The 21,879-nt window shown below is 46.9% G+C and overlaps 1 protein-coding gene across 2 annotated transcripts in view; it reads right to left on the reverse strand.

The window, feature by feature from the left end:
* Positions 1–21,879, reverse strand: part of KIF2C (kinesin family member 2C) — a 1,365,901-nt gene that overhangs the window by 1,119,625 nt on the left and 224,397 nt on the right. For both annotated transcript variants that reach the window (XM_085602797.1, XM_085602796.1), the window contains exon 3: positions 7,261–7,368. In XM_085602797.1, the coding sequence (XP_085458923.1) occupies positions 7,261–7,368 (108 nt within the window). The remainder of the gene's footprint in view (positions 1–7,260; positions 7,369–21,879) is intronic.

The raw sequence follows: 21,879 nt of genomic DNA on the forward strand, positions 1-21,879 counted from the left end.
GGGATAAACCTGGTAGGCTGTTGTCCTGGCTGATACGACAGGAAGCTGCCATTGCACCGGTGACATTACTATGCAATATACAGGGAGCCCTGGTACACACACAGAGTGAAATACATAGCGCTTTTGTGGAATATTACTCCGAGATGTAAAGATCTTATCTGATGGCTACCGATGCAGACATACAACACTTTTTCTGCCATAACGTTGCCACAACTGACAGACCACCAACAAGAGGAACTGGGTGCTCCTCTGCTGTCGGAGGAAATCAGGGATAGCATCTATTCCCTCTCGAACGGAAAAGCGCCGGGTCCAGACGGACTACCGGTGGAATTTTACACGGCCTACTCAGATGTATTAATACCAGAACTGCTACGGGTATATGATGCGGCTCTGGAGTGTTCTACGCTTACACCTACGCAAAATGAGGCAACGCTGATCTCTTTTAAAGCCGGGCAGAAGTCCTGAACTCCTGGGCTCTTATCGCCCATTGCCTCTGTTAAACACGGACTATAAAATCCTTGCTTCCACCCTAGCTAAACTGATAGCCCCGTTTGTGCAGACTTTGATACACGCTGACCAAAACTGGTTTGTCCCAACCAGGAGCACTTCCCTAAATATCCGCAGACTATTCAGAATTCAAAAATATGCAACGGTGAACTGGCCTCGGTATGGCTGTTCAGTGCTGGATCTGGAAAAGGCCTTGGACTCGCTGGAATGGCCCTATCTAGCAGCGGTCCTGCTGAAGTACAAGTTGGGCGATTGATATTTGCAATTGGTGCAGCTACTGTATCAACGCCCTACAGTGCGAGTGGGTAAGATCCTCTCCGATACCATCAGGGTCAGGCGAGGCACCAGACAAGGGTGCCCTCTATCCCCGTTACTTTTTTCCCTTGCCATGGAGCCTTCAGCGGCTCGTCACCGAGAGAGTGGTGCAGATTGGGGCATCCCCTTAGATGGACTTCATACAGTGTCCTTATACGCGGACAACTTGTTGTACATAAGAGACTTGCATGCAATACCGCCGGAGATATCTGCGCTGTTCCGTAGCTTTGAGGACATGTCCTGCCTTAGGGTGAATTGAGCTAAATCAGGTGCCTACTCCTTCAACGAGGACGTGGCTATGACTGACATAATTTTTAACGAAACTACACTTGCTTGGTATCAGACCACGTTCCGATACCTGGGCATATATATCTATATATATACACAGGTCCCCAACAGACATACTAGAGGGCAACCTGGTGCGTGCCATTTCCGCAATTAGGGCGCAGATGCAATTCTGGAAGACTACCACTTAATGAGCCGTATTACTTAAACTAAGATGATAGTACTGCCAAGGCTCTTGAATTATTTTGCAAACCTCTCGGTATATGTCCCAGTACGACTATTTAGGGAACTGGTGGGATTAACCCGGGGTCTAATTTGGAATACAGGGAGGCCCAGGATAGCATTACTGAAGCTATATGCACCACCAGAAAAAGGAGGCTTAGCAGTTCCTCACCTGGAGCTGTACTACTTAGCTGCACAGTTTCAGTGGGTCACTAAGTGGTTAAGTGGGAGAAACTTGACAGACACGGCAACCGAGTCGTCAATATGGACACAAAACCAAATTTATGGATAGTTTCATCCACTGGCGAAAATCCGCCGCCCAGTGCAACTGCATATTGAGTTGGCTCACAGATGCTATAAGAAGCCTTCAACTCACAAAAGATACGATCCCCTATGCCCCAATATTGCCGATCGTCAGGATACCCAGTGGCAGAGACTCTATAAGTGACAGTACTGATGCCCTGGTCTGAAGCTGGAGTGGAGACACTAGGAGACATATATGCAGATGGTACCTTATTATCTTTTGAGGCACTAGCGGCAGATAATTTACCAGCAGGCCAGTTCCTTCTGCATGCAACTATCAAACGGACGTTGACACTAGCATGGGGAAACTTAACTAATGAGCCGCCGACGCATCAACTGTTGCAATATTTACATGTAATGGGAGAGGGATCGCATGTGATACACTGGTTAGTGCAGGCTTTGCACACCCCCGTGACACGACCGTTACAGCGACTCCGCATGTGTTGGACTGAAAATAGGGGCTGTCCCTGGACTGTTAAGGAGTGGGAAGGTGTCCAGGCTAGTGCTACACACCACGAAATGCACGATTTAAACTTATCCAGACGTATATACTACATAGGGCGTATCTATCACCAGATCAGATTAATAGGTATTTTAACATCAATACATCTGAATGCCCAAGATGCTGTCCACTAGGTGCTGACTTATCACACATGTTATGGACTTGCCGCCTGCTCTTGCCCTACTGGCGCATAATATTAGATACACTCACAAATTGCACTAAGGTTGAAGTGCCTGCTACATGGGAGGTCTGTATCCTGGGGTTATATACACGCACCAAAGTAAACAAAGTAAGTTCCAGATTTCGAGACCTAGGCCTTATAACAGCAAAACGGCTGATAACTAAGAGGTGGAAATGCAAGGACCCACCGGAAGCCTCACATTGGGTGAAGTCCTTAGGGGTCTGGGCCCAGGCAGAGAGCACCACCCTGCACAGGAAAAAAAAAAGGGCAGGGCTGCGAAAATATCCCATTGCACATACCTGGGATGACATGCTTAAAGCCCTTACATGTTTTGATATTACATTGCAGACGGCACCTATGCAACACACGGGAACCAACACCTGACATGTCACCCAGGAATAGAAGACACGGCACAGCTCTATGATACTTCACTATCGAAGGCCGGTCAAGCCTCAGACCTCGCATTCCTCACAAAACATTCATAGGTATGGTTCTTACCGCGCGATGCCTAGTATCTCAACAGAAGAATATACAACCGAAACAGCAACTCACACTAGCCGCCCACGCGCAGGCCTAGTCAAGATCACACTTCATGACACGACATACTAGCTGCCTGTATTTGCAAATGATTGATATCTCTTCTTTAAAAAGTTTCTTTTCTTTAGGCTTTATTAGATGTGGTTCAAATGTTATCTTTATAAAAGAAAAGGAAAGCAGATATTTGATATGTAGCACTGTATACGATAGACTCAAAGCTCAGTGATGTATTTACAGTATGTTTCAGTTTACGTTGATATACTTGTATATATAAATTGCTGCAGTCATGAAAGGGTGTAATCGGTAGACACAACCCGCCCCTCGATTGGAGATGACAGCATGTACATGTGATAGATACTAATAATTTATAAATGTACAAATAGTTTCTCACCATGGGTACACTATGTATCAGAAATAGTGCGAAAGTAATATACTTATGTGTCCGCAGTGGCAAAAATGGATAATATTGATATTGGTGAAATGTGTACTGTCACTTGAAATTTATGTAAACATAGAAAAAATGTAATAAAGATAATTAAAAAAATATATACTGGAGGTGGCACTTGGGACAAATCTTGAAGGGGGGATTTTCCATGTCCCCTAGCTCGCCATTTGTGGACCGTCTAGGTCCTCTGTGGTGTCGTAGCCGGAGCTGTAATCTTGTCCCCAGGTACGGCGCCGATTAACGATGCGCAGTGACTTTCGGTTTGCTTGACTTTTTTTTGGAGGAGGGGGAGGAGGGGGGTTTCAAAGAAATTCGCAGCTTCCCCACCTTGCTTCCAGACCCAACAGCGAAAAAAATAATCTGAAGATGGCCACCACGCATGTCGATCTCCAGGATACAGTCTGATGTCACACAGGGGACGAACCGGTCACCAAATGGTGGTCGACAGCGATCAAAAAAAGAAAAGAAGAATAAAATTACCCAACCACTATATGGCGGAATAATGCACAGCACGTGAATCCAGAAAAGGATTCATGCTGCAAAACTATTGCTTACCACTACCCTCAGTTCTAGTATGCAGCTCTGCAGAAACGCTGCAATAACTGAATTGCTAGTATTCAACCCCCACTATGATATGAGCTCTGGTATATTCAATGAGGGTATATCAGAGCTCTTATATAATGCGATTGCTGCCATACGTTGTCGCTGCATTACATGGCACAAAAGGGACAAGTGAATTTTGTTTCAGGACAAGTAGATTTATTAAGCAACTTGCCCCATGGACAAGTAGATATTTTATTAAATTTCACAGCCCTGACTATGAATAGACGCAGCATTTCCACCCTGCACTCCTACCAACTATCAAATGGCAAAGCTCAGAAAGCCTAAGCAGCAGCTTCTTGCAGCATAATGTCTAAAGGAAGCCCAGTTTGCTCTTTCCCTACTCTGGTGTCTGCGTTTCCTCCTTATCAACTTTCGGAATGGCAGAAATAGTTCCACTGTGAGAATACAACCTCACTTCCATTGTTTGGACATGAACAGGCCAGAGGCTTTTAAACACACACCTTCATTACTCTTGTTCACTAATGAACTAAGTATGCCACACACAGGACACACACAAATAAAAACTGGGAAGTTACTAGGATCCAGCGAAGTGTGTAGCAATATAACTTTACAAAAGTGAGCCAGTACATTTCAACTACATTGACACAAAAAGGTCTGGTCACAGCTACTAATTTTACAAATCATGGAACGCTGCCACCATTCTGTTATATGTTAATTCCAGATAGTGATGGTAGTCCACTGGCCAACAAATGAGGGTATGCTTGGTCTATCCCTCCTGATCCAGGATAGTCTAGGATCTTTGCCACACCAGGATAGTCCAGGACATTTGCCACATCAAAGGACAGGCCTAGGCCCTCGTACAAACCTAAATAACCATAAAGACAAGATTCAAAATCAAAAACTGGGATACAGATAATCAAAGCTAGGTACCTGGGCAGGAAGATAACTATTCCATGCCAAAGTTACCATCCTAATACCCATCCATGACAAAAATCTTGGTCTCAACATTACTACTACACCATGCAACGAAGTCACGAGGTGGTTAATAGCCTATGGGGTCCACATAGTTTTTTTTAAAAAATCTGTAGGTTAGAACACGGGTGTCTCCTTTGTGATGGGGGTTGCTCGGTATTACAGTGACCACACTATAGAATGGCCCACAATGGCGGCATTGGGTTGTAGTACATAAGGCAGTGTTAAGCCAACTAACTGTAGGTGACAAAATGACTAGATTGACCTACCATGTGCGCAACATTTAATCAAGCCAGAAAAATTAGCAAGGGGAAGACCACTCTACTAAACAACGTATAGTGAGAGCAAACGAAAAAGCAGCTGCGTGATGTAACAGGTAGTGATTTAAGCCTGCACTCAGTTACAGCAGCACTGAAATGGAAGAGTAGGATACCAAGAAAAACCTCCGCTAGGTGGCGGAACGATGTTGCTAGAGACATTGCAGGGATTCCAAAACTTTGACAAAATAGGAATTCAAACTCAGACATTTTGCAAGAAGATGAGGGTTTGAGTAGTTTACACAATTGAGGAAAGAAGAAAATAAGTAACTTACCTGTAACTGTGGTTCTCCAATACTGGGACCCTTCATAGATTCACATGCCTGAATCATTCCCTGTCGTCTAGGTGAGAGTCCCCACAGTACAATTGAAAAAGCAATACAGGTTATAAATAGCACAGAAGGGCAAAAAAATCTCCACTACAGTAACTTATCCACATCATTACATAAGAACCAAACTCCATCCAAGCAGGTGACAACACGCCCCTAAGAAGCTTCCTCAAGCCTTCATGCACTAGTTAGAAAAAAATATAATTCCATAAGATTAAGGTGAGCCTCTGGGTAGGAGGGTGGGTCGCAAGTGAATCTATGAAAGATGCAAATACTGAAGAACCAGTTACAGGTAACATAGTTCTCCGGTATTAGATCTGTCATAGATTTACAGGCTTGGCATGGAATAGCTAGCAACTAAACCAAGAGGCAAGGAAGGGAAATATCCACCGATGTTGGAAGGTTCAGGAGAGTTCGTGACCTTGACCCTGCAGCTATGAGGACCAGGAGACAATGAGGAAGACCAGGAGCCGTGCACAAGCTATATACTATATACCAGGGACTTACAAGGGTACACCAGTAGCCAATTGTGGATGTACAAAAGTACTTACCATGGTCAATTTAGGGAGAAAGCACAGTGACTGGGGTCATGGTTAGCAGGATCCCAGTTAGACTAGATCAAATACATACGGACATCAAGCAAAAAGAGGGGGTAGGCATGAAAGCAGATGCTACTTTGCTACACTAAGTATTTATTAAAAAGCACCAGCATACTGGTCAGAAGGAAAATATTAAAATGCCGCGGGAAGAGTCTGGAAACCATTTTCCTCCGGAAAAGACGTCAAAACAGGAAATATAAGTAATTCTGAATCCCAAACTAAAGCCATACTCATCTTAAAAACAAGATTAAGAACAACCATTTTTGTTGGCTTCTCCAATTCATATTAACTGGAACTTGGCTGAAATGTACTGTTGCGCCCTGCCTTAGAGGTTAGAGGGCCATGTCTTAAATTTAAATACAAAAAATAAAAAAAAGTTTACAATACAAGAAAAGCTGCTGGCCACAAGTAAATATTGTCTACCATGTCCCTGCTTACTACTAGCCTACCTAAACTATCCAACGCTACTGAGCCATTTACCTTTATACAAGCAGAGAGCTCACACTGTTGCCCAAGTATGCGTATATAGGCATTATGACACTATCAGCACACTGCAGGATTAAACTTAACCAGTAAAGTACAAGGAGAGTGTCCGTCATTAAACCAATGGCTGTAGGGGGCAGAGTCAAAGTGACTGCGCAATATTGGTCTATTTACCAGCTTGACATAGCTAATGCGGTCTTTATATCAGGATAAACGTTGCAGCGGTGGTTTGCACCTGCAGAACTCAGCCATGCCCTTGGTACTTACACTCATGAGGTTTAAAAACCTTCTCAAAGACAATGAAATGTGGACCATTAACCATATCACTGGGCACAAACTGAATGGGACGGTGCTTGGACTACACCAGAATTAGTCCTCGAACTGTGAACATATCTGTGTAGTGTATGCATCAGCATGAGACCACAGGCTAACCCTCCGTAGGCAGGACAGACACGGTGAACGTTTAGATGGCACAGTGCTTTAAGTGGGCAGGTACTGAGTACCGGCACTTTTATTTTGAGAGGGAGAGTACTGGCACTTTTGAAGAGTGACGTAATATATTTAACTGGAGTGTACTGGTACTTCTGAGAAACACGCAGGTACTCCGGTTCAGAGTAGCTGCACTTCCGCATAGCAGGTAAACCACGGGACACCTACAGAAAGGCTGCTTAAGAAACGTCTGGTACAAAGAGCACCTACCGGCACAGAGACATTGCCTTGCGGCGGAAGGTTCTCCTTCACGTGCGGGGGTCCGGAGAGGCCTTGCAGGAGTTCAGGATTCACCGCCACGATGTCGTCTATGTTGATCTGCACAGGCGAAAGTTAGTGTCGTTTTAGTAATAGAAACTGCGCATTGCTCAACACAGCGTAATGTACAACAATTCAAGCGTTAGCGTCAAAGAGTCGAGTTGGAAGCCCACAGCAGACATAAAGGAAGCGACAGCAAAGTGTGAAATGAGCCCGGTCTTCCAATGCAAGAGACCGCGTCACAACAGTCGGGCCGGGTACCAGGAAAGCACACTCAGCTCTGGCTTTATTTATCTCAGCCGGCTCGGGTTAGGACAGCTATAAATTGCATCAGCGAGAACTCTACTACCCCAGGTCTCTGCAGTAAGAGCAAAATGGGAACCTTCTGGTGAACAATCCATCTGAGCAGCCGAAAAACAACTCATTCTAATGTTCAAATAAACTTACTCCTGGAAAAATACTCATACGACATTGAATACACAGAGCGCATGATCCTTTCATTTCCTCCCACATCATTAGACAGACAGAACCCTGCAGAACTCTCAGGTGCTTACAAAACTGACCAGACTCGAATGCAGGTTTTATTCAGATGCAGCGGCGGTATGCGAAAGGCTTCTTAAACGGAGTACTTCCGGCTACATGCATAGATGTAAGTCACTATCTAACGTCTCCATTTTCCGAGCACACTATTAGTTTGTAGTCCAGTACCAGTAGGCAGTTAAGTAAAATAATGCTGATAAAGCCAATCATTCTGGCTTGCTTTAGATGGAAATATCTACTTACCTGTGGCTAGAGTTCACCAGCATTGCATCTTTCATGATTCACATTCGCCAGACTGGGAACCCTCGAACAATGTTTAAAGCAGTGTAGCCTAGGTCTTGCATCAATAACATTGAAACTCGCAAGAGTTTAGTGACCGAACTAGATTAGATGATCCAAACTATGGACGCAGACCAGCACCCTCAGCTTCCTGTTCCCATGCCAGCAGATTCCATCTGTCAGATTTTCTAGCTCGTGACAGGTTCGCATAAGTTCTCGAAGCCTGCGATAACTGGAGGTGGGTTGGTCGCACGTGAATCCAAGAAAGATGCAAACGCTGGAGAACCGCAGTTATAGGCAAGTCATTTTTCCATTCAGCATTGAATCGTTCATAGATTCACATGCTTGAATTAGGATTCATAGCAGTTACAACAAAGTTGCTGGCAGGCATGAGGCTACGTAATAAGATTTGAGCACTGCTCGCCCAAAGCCGCATCCTTGTTGGCTTCTACATTGATGCAGTAATGCTTAGCATAGGCATTTGTTTTCAATTTCTCATGTCTACAAATATCTTAGAGTCCAGTGAAAAGGGTTGTTGCGCTCAGCACCCTAGGGAAATGCACAAATCTTGCTCATGAGATCATGCGATTTTGTATGGTATGAAAAAGCACATCTTGTTAAAGTCGGTTTCATATTTGTTTTTTTCATTATTTATCTAAAAGCAACAAATAATTGGGCTAATTTACAAAAGTCTTTTGTTGAACTTAAAAATGAAATAATCTTAGCAAACACTATTCGTTTCATACTAAAGATGATGGAACATTTGGGATACATTTTGGATGAGTTCTCCAAAGAGGGAAGAAAAAAAAAAAAAAACCTTTCCCAAAAGGCTCCCTACGCGAAAGTGCTTGGAGCTCACTAACTTCTATTGGAGGTGATGCTAGTTGGAAGGCTGAATCGACTAACTGGGTAGGGGTTTGCACAGCCATGTTCCATAGTTTCACACACCAATGCAGACAGACAAGCCCATGCCAGGGCTATCAAAATCATGCAATTTTCAGTCTATACCTTGCAAATATCACCTTATTAGTGGTAGTGGAGGTACCACAAATGATTTTCCCTAGCCAGCCAATTGGAAGCGCATTGCCCACTAATGTGGGCAGGGCCACCTTCTTGCAAAACTGTCATTTGTTCTTCTCTGTAGCAAACATGTCCCAATGAGGAGTGCCCCACCTCTGGAAAATCAGACGCAGTTGTTAGTCATCCAATTCCCATTTGTGGATATTGGAGTAATACTTGCTTAAAGGATCTGCAACTAGTTGTGCATTTCTAGGACATGTTCATCTGATAGCTCTACATTGTAACAAATGGCTCTTGAACACAACTGTTGGGCTTGCTTCCACAGTTGGAGTGTACTAGCCCTTCCATGCTTCAGTACATAAAACATGGTTGTGGTGCTGTCTGTATGTACTCTTATGTGACTATTCACACCAAAGGAAGTCATATGGCTACACTAGGCCTTAAGAAATTCCATGTTACATGCTGACGTTCTTAAGTTGACTTCTCTCGTTAAATACAATGACATTAAGCACATTCAGTTGCGTGCAAATAAAGGATAATATTCTTCTAACTAAGTTTAGCTTACATTACCACTCCGTAGGCACTATCAAAATACCTTGAATATTCTGCACACAGTGCAAGTCAGGGGTTTCCAACCAGAAGCTTGGGAGCTACTGTAACTCTCCAGCTACCTCCGAGTAGCTCACCTGTGTGCAGCCCAGCTTATTAAATTAGCAAGCTTTGGCTTGGTTGAATTAATATACCTAACATTTAAATTATATACCACACAAACCCTTTCTTTAGGCAGAGGAGCATTTCGCTGGCACCAAGAGATTGACCCATGCTGAAATTCCAGAGCAGCAGATTCCCGTTAACCTTGTGCGAAGGATGCTGCCCAGCACTCAAACAAGACGGGCAGCCTGATGACACTTACCCACAGGTAACGGGAAGTTGGATCACTCTACAGGGATTTTGGCAGATTCACTCACCCTAGACACAGTAGGCGAGGACGCGCTAGGTAGGAGTACAAAATATTACAGTATTAGTAGGACTTCATAGGTGTGGTTATATTCACATGGTCATCCTAATCCCCAGATATTTTTTGCCATTGGCTAGTCAATTCTTGTATGGTCCTCATGTGCAGACGACAATGGGGTATTAAAAGTATGCAAGACAACATTGTTCTTAAGATCGCTTTCAGTGCTCTTTCTGCGATCATTTTTGACTGCAAGGATATGGACTGATTAATCAATGTTTATCCCCTTTCCTGAGATGGGTATACCAATGATAAATCAATATACTATAAAACCTTTTAGTAAAACAAAAAAGGGGCAACAGGTACTAGGAATTTGGTGGAGACACGAAGTGCAGATTTGGAAACATCCCCATACATGTCTGTTGACATGTATGAAAGATGTTACTTGTTTAGGTGTTCTTTTTCTATGGAGACCGACTGTTCCCAGGGGTTGGATCCACTGGTACTAGACTTGGAGGTTAGACAATCCTTCAGATTATGATCCTGGTTTTGAAGAGGTTGGCAGTCTGTAATTAACATCTTTAATCATCCACAAGATAGCCAACCACATTTGGAACATTTGCGGCTCATGTAGTCCCCACCTATGACTGCGGCTGATAGTCTAGGATTTCAGGTGAAAGCAGGGTCTGAGCTTTATGAGGTAGCTTGTATTGTTAATATTCGCCTTTTAAATCAAAACAATAAATATTGAAATCAGACTGTTTTAATGGCTTCCTGATCGCATTCTTCACTGAAACAGGCCACTTGTTTAGCTAAATTGGAATCATCCTGATTCACTTCTGGGTTCGAAGTAGCTTCTTTGGTGAAACCAACCCTATTGGAGACAACCTAGTCTGCAATGGTAATATAACTTGTTCCACTGGCAACAGTTCTACAAACTGTGCCAAAGTCTTTTAACGGTGAAGTGGTCTTCAACAAGAACTTTATTTGAATTGACGGATGTAGATCTTTCGTCATCACAGGAAGTAGGTGTCTGTCGAGATTTTCACCACGATAGACAAGGATTTTGTTGTTAACGTTCTTGTGGATGGGAGTGCCATTGAGCATTTTGTCAACAAATTTGAGGACTGGTGTGTTAGACTACGATTCATTAGGCTTTGGCATCTGTGCACAGAACGCTTTGGTCAACAGTTGTCATTGATAAAAACGAATGCAAACTGTATAAGCGCGATAGTGCTGTTTTAGTTGATGAAGAGGTTTTCCTAACTGGTTTCCCACCTACCCATTTCTTAATCTTCTCAAATGATATTTTCTCATATGGTGTTTTTTGTACAATCACCTTGAGTGTCTCGGTCAAACTCACTTGACTTAGTCTTCCTCTTTGTCTTGTCAGGATTTTTTTTTTTAATTAGTTTTTTCGCCGTCTTTAGAGGCAGCAGACTGGTTGACCTGGTGTCTGACCCCTAGTAGCAGGTTCAGATGGCCTCAAAGCCTGCTTTGAAGTCTTTTTGTAAGACTCACTAACCACCATAGCGTTACCTTGATCTGAGGCTGTGGCTTTTTCAGTTTGTTCCTGCCAAATAGCTAAGGCCAGTTTCTTAATATTTGGATGGAAAAAGATATATGTTGAATTTCTTTAGATAGGCTGGGATAGAAATAAAGGCATTTAGTATGTGGATTATCCGTGTACATCTTTTCTCCACATCCGTCACATGCCATGAGGAGTGATTTGTTCTAGCCCACCTCTGACATGATAATGTTTTCTGCTGAAAAATATTTAAAAAGGCCTTCTTGAAAGAAAGCCTCTTCAGTGTTCTGCACTGTGAGGTGTGTTAGAGAATCTGACAGTTGGAAGCCTCTGGCAGGGGAACAGATGAGGGTGCCGTCTCATTTGCAGTACTTTGGATAATAAATAAAACTATGGATGGTTTCTAAAGTCTATTATAAATATCAATGTTGAGTATAAGACATGCAATACTATATGAATATTGTTACCAGGGGCTCCCCAGTCTGGAGACTGGGAATAACTCAAGAACTTGAATCTAAGAAAGATCCAGTGCTGAAAAATAATGCATTGCCTGATATTGTTGTAATTGTGTACGTTTGGAGGCACATAATCCACTAGGAGAGAGATGAGAAATGCCAGAGTAAATATATCCTACCAGAACACAGAAACAAAGGGCCTGATAGAGTTTGGCAGACAGGGTACTCTGGTAAACTCTTGCTCTGCCAGAAACCGCAGAGTTTGCCGGTGGAGAAAAATTTACCCTGTAGGCCTTAACTTTCCTCAGAGGCCAGAGAGTACACACATTTAAGGCGAGGCACCCATCCGGCCGATTTCGGGTGGCATGTAAATTTTGTAAAAAAAAAAAATACTGTTTTAGGGTTACCATCCATCTCAGCCAGGAATATCCTAAAAAGACGCCACCGCCTGGGGGGTATACAGGATAAAATAAGTTTCAATATCAAAGCAGGCCGATGGTTCTTATTTGAGGGCGGGGAGGGGGGGGGGATTGAAACTGAGAAGGAATATGCTACTTACCAGTATGCATCTGTTCTTGGCATGTAGAGCTGCAGAGTTGTACACTTAGCATAGATCGCCATCTGGTGTTGGGCCCGGATGTTTGCAGTTTGTTTTTGTTCTTTGGAAGTCACGAGTTCGGTGACTCCTCCTTCGGTCCGTACTGCGCATGGGCTTCGGCTCCATCCTCAGATTGTTTTTCGCCAACAGGGAAATGATGGAGCGTAGTAATAACAGTGAGAAACCCATGTGTGTTGTATCTAAATAAGATGGACTGGAACGGATACAGGTAGCCGGGGAGGCGGGTGGGCGTGTACAACTCTGCAGCTCTACATGCCAAGAACAGATGCATACTGGTAAGTAGCATATTCCGTTCGAGGCATATGAGCTGCAGATTGTACACTTAGCATAGATTATATAGCAGTACCCAACCTTAGCGGCGACCACCGGTATCCGTTGCAGCGGTTTGAAAAAGTGTCTTTAGTACAGACTGGCCCACACTAGCTTGTTGCTTGGAATGCACGTCTACACAGTAATGTTTTGTGAAGGTGTGCGGTGTTGACCATGTGGCTGCTTTGCAGATGTCATCTAAGGGTATGTTCCCTAGAAAAGCCATAGAAGCCCCTAACTTTCTAGTAGAGTGGGCTTTAGGTGGAACAGATGATGTTCTTTTTGCCTTTTGATAGCAAATTTGTATGCACTTTACAATCCACCTAGCTATCCCCGATTTAGAGATGGGGTTGCCTTTATGTGGTGGAGAGAAGGAAACGAACAATTGTTTAGTCTTCCTGAAAGGTTGCGTTCTTTGTATGTAGTACAGCAAAGCCCTCTTAACATCAAGTGTGTGTAAGGCCCTTTCTGCAACAGATTGTGGTTGCGAGAAAAAGACAGGTAATTCCACCGATTGATTGAGATGGAAGGGGGAAATGACCTTGGGCAGAAACTTCGGATTTGTACGAAGTATGACCTTGCTGTGATGTATTTGTAGGAAGGGTTCCTGTATAGTGAACGCTTGTATTTCACCGACCCTTCTAAGGGAAGTGATAGCTACGAGGAAAGCTGTTTTCCAGGTGAGGAACTGTAGCTCACATTTATGCATTGGTTCGAAGGGTGGACCCATTAGTCGTGTAAGAACTACATTTAGATTCCATACAGGGGAAGGTGGTGCCCTGGGAGGAATTACTCGTTTAAGGCCTTCCATAAAGGCTTTAATAGCGGGCACTCTGAACAGTGATAAATGCTGTCTGTTTTGTAGATAAGCAGCGATCGCTGCTAGGTGTAGGCGTATGGATGAATATGCCAGGTTACACCTGTGAAGATGGAGCAGATAGCATATGATGTGCTGTATGGATGCATCTAAAGGGTTGATTGTGTTGTTACGGCAGTAAATCACAAATCTTTTCCACTTTGCGGCATAGCATGCTCTAGTGGTAGGACGTCTGGCTTCCATGATGATGTTCATGCAATCAGGGGGAAGGTTAAGGTAGCCAAATTCTAAGATTTCAGGAGCCAGATCGCAAGGTTGAGCTGAGCTGGGTCCGGGTGCCTGATTTCTCCATGGTTCTGGGTTAGGAGGCATGGGGACAGATGCAGTTTTTGATGTGGTACCACTGATAGTTGTAGTAGTGTGGTGTACCACGGCTGCCTGGCCCATGTCGGAGCTACCAGAATGAGTGTGAGGGAGTGTTGTTGTAGCTTCCTTACCACTAATGGAATTAGTGGGAGAGGTGGAAAGGCGTATGCAAATTTGCCTGACCAGTTCATCCATATCGCATTGCCTTTGGACAATGGGTGTGGGTATCTGGCGGCGAAGCTTGGGCATTTTTTGTTTTCGTGGGTGGCGAAGAGGTCTATCTGAGGATGCCCCCACTGTTGGAAGAATGGGTGAAGAACTTGTGGATGCAGTTCCCATTCATGTAGTTGTTGCGTTTGTCTGCTGAGCAGATCTGCCATGGTGTTTTGTACGCCTGGAACATGCTGTGCCAGGAGAAAGATGTTTTGGGGAATTGCCCATCTCCATATGCTCTGGGCTAGGCGGGAGAGCTGGGGAGAGTGTGTCCCCCCCCTGTTTTTGGATATAATACATTGCAGTAATGTTGTCTGTGCGAATGAGGACTGCTTTGCCCGAAATCGGTTTTTGAAAGGATTTTAGGGCTAGAAAGATCGCCAAGAGCTCCAGATGGTTGATGTGGAGCGATTTTTGCTGTGGCGTCCATAGACCTTGCATTGTGAGGTGTAAGAGGTGTGCTCCCCAGCCGGAGAGCGACGCATCCGCTGTTAGAATCACCTGAGGAACCGGGCCCAGGAACGGCCGCCCTTTGGAAAGGTTTGTGCTATTCCACCACTGCAGAGAGTGATGGGTGCGGCCGTCCACCAACACCAGATCCGTCAGCTGACCCTGGGCCTGGTTCCACTGTTGTGCTAGGCACTCTTGAAGTGGACGCATGTGGAGTCTTGCATGGGGCACTATGAAAATGCAGGACGCCATCATTCCTATGAGCTTCATAAACACTCTTGCTGGAAGAGAGTGTTGGGGAAGGAATGTTTTGCGCAAGGCTTGTATGCTTGCGATTCTGGCTGAATTTGGATAGGCAATACCTTTGGAGGAGTCTATAGTTGCCCCGAGATATTGCTTTGTGTGAGATGGTAAGAGGTGGGACTTTTGGTAGTTCACCGTGAAGCCTAGCCGGTGGAGTAGTTGAATGGTGCTGTTGGTATGTTGCACACATTGATTGAAGGACGCGGCTTTTATTAGCCAGTCGTCTAGATAAGGGAAGACGTGAATCTGTTGACGCCTGAGGTGTGCTGCTACAACTGCTAGGCATTTGGTAAACACCCGTGGTGCGGTGGTGACCCCGAAGGGGAGAACCGTGAATTGGTAATGCTGACCGTCCACCACGAACCTGAGGTACTTCCTGTGAGAAGGGTGTATTGGAATGTGAAAGTATGCGTCCTTCAGATCCAAGGTAGTGAGAAAGTCTCCCTGACAGAGGAGCGGGAGGACTTGTTGTAGGGTGACCATGTGGAAATGGTCTGAATGCATGTACGCATTTAGAGGCCGGAGGTCCAGAATGGGCCTCAGGGTCCCGTCTTTCTTTGGTATAAGGAAATACAGGGAGTAGACCCCTAGATTTTGCTGATTGACGGGGACCTGCTCTATAGCGTGTTTTTGGAGGAGGGAGAGCACCTCCTGTTTGAGCAGTGTGGAATGTTCTTGAGACATTGGACGGTGTCTTGGTGGGATATTGGTTGGGGTAGATGTTAGCTCGAGACAGTACCCTGACCGAATAATTTGGTTCACCCATTTGTCCGATGTTATGGATTCCCATGCGTGGATAAATTGTTGTAGTCTGCCCCCGACCGGAGTGGGATGGTCTGGGGGGAGGGAAGGGAAGTCATTGTGCGGGTGGGGTTGCGGAACGGGTGGTGTTAGTTTTGCCCCTGCCCTTATTGTTGTTGCCTCTAACCACCCCTTTGGTTGCCCTTTGAAAAGGTATTTTGAGGAGGGGACTTGTAGGAGGTAGAGGCGCTATCGGTGGAGAAACCTCTGCCTGTGCCACGAAAGGATGAGCGTCGAAAGGAGCGTTTAGGGGCCTGTGATTGGAGTGCCCCCATAGACTTTGCTGTGTCTGTGTCCTTTTTCATCTTTTCCAACGCTTCGTCCACCTTTGGCCCAAAGAGAGTTTGTTGATCAAAGGGGTGATTTAGTATGGACGCCTGGACTTCAGGCTTGAAACCTGAGATTCTGAGCCAGGCATGACGACGAAGCAAGACACTGGTATTTATGGCTCTAGAAGCAGTGTCGGCTGCATCGAGGGCACACTTAATGGAGGTGTTTGTAATTAGTTTACCCTCCTGTATCAGGTCATGAGCCTTGCGCTTGTGTTTTTCGGGGAGGTGCTGCATAAGAGCCTCAAGTTCGTCGTAGTGTGCTCTGTCATAGCGCGCAAGTAGCGCTTGTGTATTTGCAATGCGCCACATGTTTGCAGCTTGGGAGGCGGTGCGTTTGCCAGACGCGTCAAAAAGTTTCGATTCCTTGTCTGGCGGTGGGGCTTCTGAGGACTGGAAGTTAGCCCGCTTTCTAGCTGTGGACACAACTAGGGAATCTAAGGGAGCAGGACCCTTAATGTATGCAGGGTCTGTGGGTGCCGCCTTGTACTTTTTTTCTATTCTAGGGTTCAGTACCCTGGCCCTGACAGGGTCCTTGAACACCTCTGCAGCATGCTTGGTGACACCTTTAAGCATGGGCAAAATAGACGTGGACTTGCCCTGAATGTCAAATGTGTCCAGTAGGAAGTCGTCTTCCACTGGTTCGCTATGCATGTCCACCCCATGGTAGTGTGCTGCTCTCTGCACTAAGTGGTGAAACCCTAAGGAGTCCTCTGGAGGAGACGGCCTGGATGGGTATAGGTCGTCCTGAGGCATATCAGGTATGTCAGGGTTGTGGTAGTCTTCCCATGGGTCTGGGGTCCCCGGTGGAGTGGGGTCCATTGGGGCGTCCGCCGGGTCATAATCTGGATCCCCGTAATTCGGATCTGGGGACGGGGTCGGGGAGTGATGAGGTAAGGGTGGCGGAGACCTGGGAGGGGGAGGGGGTGGAGGAGGTGGAGGAGGAGGTAGTGGGGAGGGCACTCTGAGAGGAGAAGTAGCAGAGTCCTTCCGCTTGGGCGGTGGAGGAGGAGCCAGTGTGTCAAAACGTCTCTTCTTGACAACTAGAGTCAATAGCCCAGTTTTTGGATCTTTAAATAGAGTCTTTTGCAAAGGGTCTGGTGTAAAAAGATCCAGTGGCGCCGAATCGTCCGCTGGCGCCGATGTTTTCGGAGCAGAGGGTTTGGATGGTTTCTGTGCGCCATGCTTTTTTGGTACCTCCGGTTTTTTCGGCGTCGAAGGAGTTTTCGGCGCCGGAGCGTCGGTGCCGACAGATTTGTGTTTGTGTTTTGTCGGCACCGAGAGTCCAGGCTTCGGCACCGGTGGCTTCGGAGTCGAGCTGGGGATCACTTTCTTCGGTGCCGGATGGTGTTTTTCGGCACCAGGCGTCGGCTGGCTCGAGCCCGAGCTGCCGTGAGACTTCTGATGCTTCGACACCGGGCCCGAAGGTGGGGTGAGAGAAGCTGTGTGCTTGGTTTTGCCCAGGCCTGCAGGCGGGGGTGTAACCGGAGTCTCTTTGGTTTTGGGCGCGGGGGTGGGAGGGGATACAGTACTCACGACCCGCTGCGCCGGTGTGATGTCCTCCACGTCTGAGTCGTCGGCCTCGGAAGCGCGGACGACGTCGTCCTCCTGCTCGGTGTGTAGTTGCCCCGAAGCTTCGGCGTCGTCTCCGAAGATGTCCGGTGGAGCCGCGGTCGAGGAGTGCGCCATGGTGCGTCGAGCTCTTCGATCCCGGATGGTCTTTTTTGATCTAAAAGACTTACAGGCGGGGCAGTCTCTAGCCTCGTGTTCTGGAGAGAGGCAAAGGTTACACACCTGATGGAGGTCGGTGTGGGGAAATTTAGACCCACATTTTGGGCACTTTTTGAACGGAGTCCTTTCCATCGGCCGGGACCGGAGTCGAGGAGGGCCCGAAGGCCGGTGCCGATGTACTGAATGGAGAAAAGTGCCGCTTCGAGAGATGAAGATTGATGAAGAAACTCGAAGAACGAGGATTTTCCGTCGAGGCTGGAACCGTAGAAGTTCGAAGCCGGAGCACAAAGTATCACATCCGAGCCCGATGGCGGAAAAAAAACAATCTGAGGATGGAGCCGAAGCCCATGCGCAGTACGGACCGAAGGAGGAGTCACCGAACTCGTGACTTCCAAAGACTGTCCAAAGAACAAAAACAAACTGCAAACATCCGGGCCCAACACCAGATGGCGATCTATGCTAAGTGTACAATCTGCAGCTCATATGCCTCGAACATTAACTTATGCTAGATTTACACTTTACAGAAGATATCAATTTGCACAACCATGCCACTGAGATGGTCAGTTGTTCGTGACAAGGCGGCTGGTGGACAGTTAAATTTCAAAAGCGGATTGTAGAATGAGCTCTTCAGACATGACCAACAGTCTCACCATGGAAAATGGCTATTCCAAGTCAAATTCGGAGCGGTTGAGGGAGACCTGACATGAACGTTGTTGCATGACATGAAATAACAGCATTGTGCCACTGGACATCTGCAATGCAAGATTCATCAAGGTATGCCTTCCCGTTGCTCTCAAACCCAATTGTCACTTCAGTACCTTTATACTAGGTCCTTCACAAACAACCATGCAGTCAACAACATGATGAATTAAATCTTTCCAACTACAGTCCCACAGGAGCATTGACGGAATTGTAAAGGTACTGGAAACAATTGTAGTCCACCTGCAGGGTGCCTGCCTAACAGGATTCTGCCTTATCAAGAGCCACTCCTATAGTGCTACTTCAAAGAGCTGCGATTTTGGCTTGTGCTCCGATCCCTTAAAACCATTCCTCAACTTTGAGACACATTGACCAGAAGAACAAGTTACTTACCTACAGTTACGCTTTTTCTGGTGGATACAGTATCTGCCTGTGGATTCTTCACTGTCCCACCCACCTCCCCGTTGTCCACCAGTTTCTACCGAAAAATGCTTTAACTGTTTGGCATGCATGTTTTTAGGTCTCGCCTGAGCCAGCGCGCATGTGCTGACAGGCATTTAGTAAGGGCTTTTGAGCTATGAACACACGCTTGTGCGCTTTTTATTGTTAACCCGCAATTGGCCTGTGCATGCGTCTTTATTAAAAAGACAGCACACAATTGGTCCAAGGCGGGTTATTGTCCTGCCTTCTTTGTTTCCTGACCCAGGGTGCTTGGGAACGAGCATTATGCCATCCGTTTTCAATTATCGCATTCATTGGAAACAGATGGCGCGATGGCGGTCAGCACTGGAATTTCGCCTGCAGTGGCAGGCACAAGCGCACGTGCGCACCACTCCCGGGCTGGTTTCTTACAGTAATCCTCACAAGTACCAGTTTGGTTCTTACTCTTCTCTCACCCTTACTGCTGCGCTTCCCTCCGGTCTGGGCTCATGATGCTGGTAACTCCAGCAGCTCCCACTTCTCTGTAGCTAATCTCGCCTCACTAGCTTCCCTTTCCTGCTCCCACATTCGTGTTGTTTTATCAATATTGGCTTTCAGTCTATTCCTGGCATCACTCCCTTTATCTTGCACAGTTCGGCAGACACCGTGACTGCCCCGCCCACTCCCCTGCCCACCTCCCCTCCCCCGTTAACCCCACCGACCCAGCAGCGGGTTCTACTTTGTTCTCTGCTTCCCTCCTCCCCAGTCTGTGTGTGGCGCTCTACTATCTCTTCACCTACTGCTTTCCTTCTGCTCTATTTTAAAACCCACTCCCTCCTTGTTTCTTCTGTTTGATAAGTATGCTGTGCATCTTGAGGGCCATAGGAAATAGTAACATCTGTTATTTAGAGGGTTTAGAAAGGGTAAACGTGCTGTATTTAGCGCTATAAAAATGCACGTTACTATCGAACTATTCATTCTCTTAATCTGCTCCTTGAAAAGGAGTTGTTTTACTCTAGCAGTGACCACATCCCTCTCTCTAAACATTGGAACTTCTGCGGCCTGGAGCCTCTGAGAACAGTTGGTGGTGACCCGGACCTGACCTTATCGGTATTATGCATCTGTTTTCCATAAACCGATGACTAATAAGATCAGCCTGAAACGCACTGCGCACAGCTGCCTTTTCAGTAGAATTTTATAAATCCATGATACTGCTTACAGATACTTTGTGAACTCTGTATTTCATGTCATGCGTGTCTACCTGACCTGCCTCTGCAAGGCTTGCAGGGCTGGGGAGCAGTCAGTCACACTGTGTTGCCCCTTGTCCAGTCTCACACCACCACTGAGTCCTGAACTATAGGCCAACAGCACTTAAAGTGCTGAAACTGAGCCCCTGGCACAGCACATACGCCAAAACGGCCAAATTGCTGGGGTCCGGTTCGGGGGGGGGGACACTCACAAGATCTGCCTCTATGCAGATGATGTCCTACTGACCTTCAGGGAGCCCTTGACGTCTCTGGGAGCGATCTTGCAGGAGCTGTCGGTGTTCGGGGATGTATCAGGCTTTAAAGTTAACATCGCTAAGTCAGTGGCGCTCTCCCTCTCTCTCGCGCCGGGCACGCTGGCGGAACTCCGCACGAAATATCCGGTCCCCTGGGCGTCGGGCCCTGTCCCCTACCTCGGGGTGCTGCTAGCGCCCACGATCCCAAGCATTAGGACCACGAACTACGACCGTCTTTCCTCTGCCGTTAAAGCCGATCTCCATCGCTGGCGCTGCCTGCCGATCTCGTGGCTGGGGCGGATCGCGGCCATTAAGATGACGATACTGCCTAAAATCCTGTACTTGTTCCACACGCTCCCCATATATCCACCGAAAGGGTGGATCAAGCGGGTCCAATCGGATCTGGCGCACTTCATCTGGCAGGGCAGGAAGCCGCGACTCAAACGCCAGATTAGCGCGCTCCCGCCGGAGCACGGGGGCGTTGGCGTCCCGGATCTCCTGCTCTACTTCCAGGCCGCTCAGCTACGGTACCTGGCGGAATGGATGAAGCCCATGTCCGAGAAGCATTGGCTGTTCCAGGACCGGGCGGTGGCCGGGAGGGCCCTGGCCGCGGTCCCGTTTCTTCGGCGGGACCAACGGCCACCCAATCTGTATGCCTCGTGGGTAACCCAGGCAACGGTGCGGATTTGGGACCAGACTGGTGAGAGTCAGGACCTGACATCCTTCCCCTCGCCTCTCACCCCTTTGTTTGGAAATTCCGACTTCCCGCCGGGGCTTCCAGAATCTGCGTTCCCGGGTTGGCGCTACTCCGGCTGCAGAGCGCTGGGGGTCCTTTACGACGCCCGGGGGTTTATCCCCCTAGCACAGTTGGCAGCCGAATATGGCATTCCGGCCACGGACCGGATCGGGTACCTGCAGGTTAAACACTGGGCCACTCGGCCGAGGGAGAAACTTGCAGCGCAGCGTCGGCTCACCCCGTTCGAGCGTTGGCTGATCACTCGCCAGACTGACAAGAAACTGACATCGGATATCTACAAAATGCTCCTGTCGACACACCACCACTCATATCATGCGGGGAGGGCACGCTGGGAGAGGGATTTGGGAAGGGACCTGCTGGCAAAGGAATGGGAGGGCTGTTGCTATAGGGCTCGCCACACAGCCACACACGCAGGGCTCACCGAGACATTCACTAAACTGGTGACATACTGGTACTACACACCGGAGCGTCTACATCGC

This window comes from Triturus cristatus, chromosome 4_2 (assembly GCF_964204655.1).
Source record: "Triturus cristatus chromosome 4_2, aTriCri1.1, whole genome shotgun sequence".
NCBI classification, from domain to species: Eukaryota; Metazoa; Chordata; class Amphibia; order Caudata; family Salamandridae; genus Triturus; species Triturus cristatus.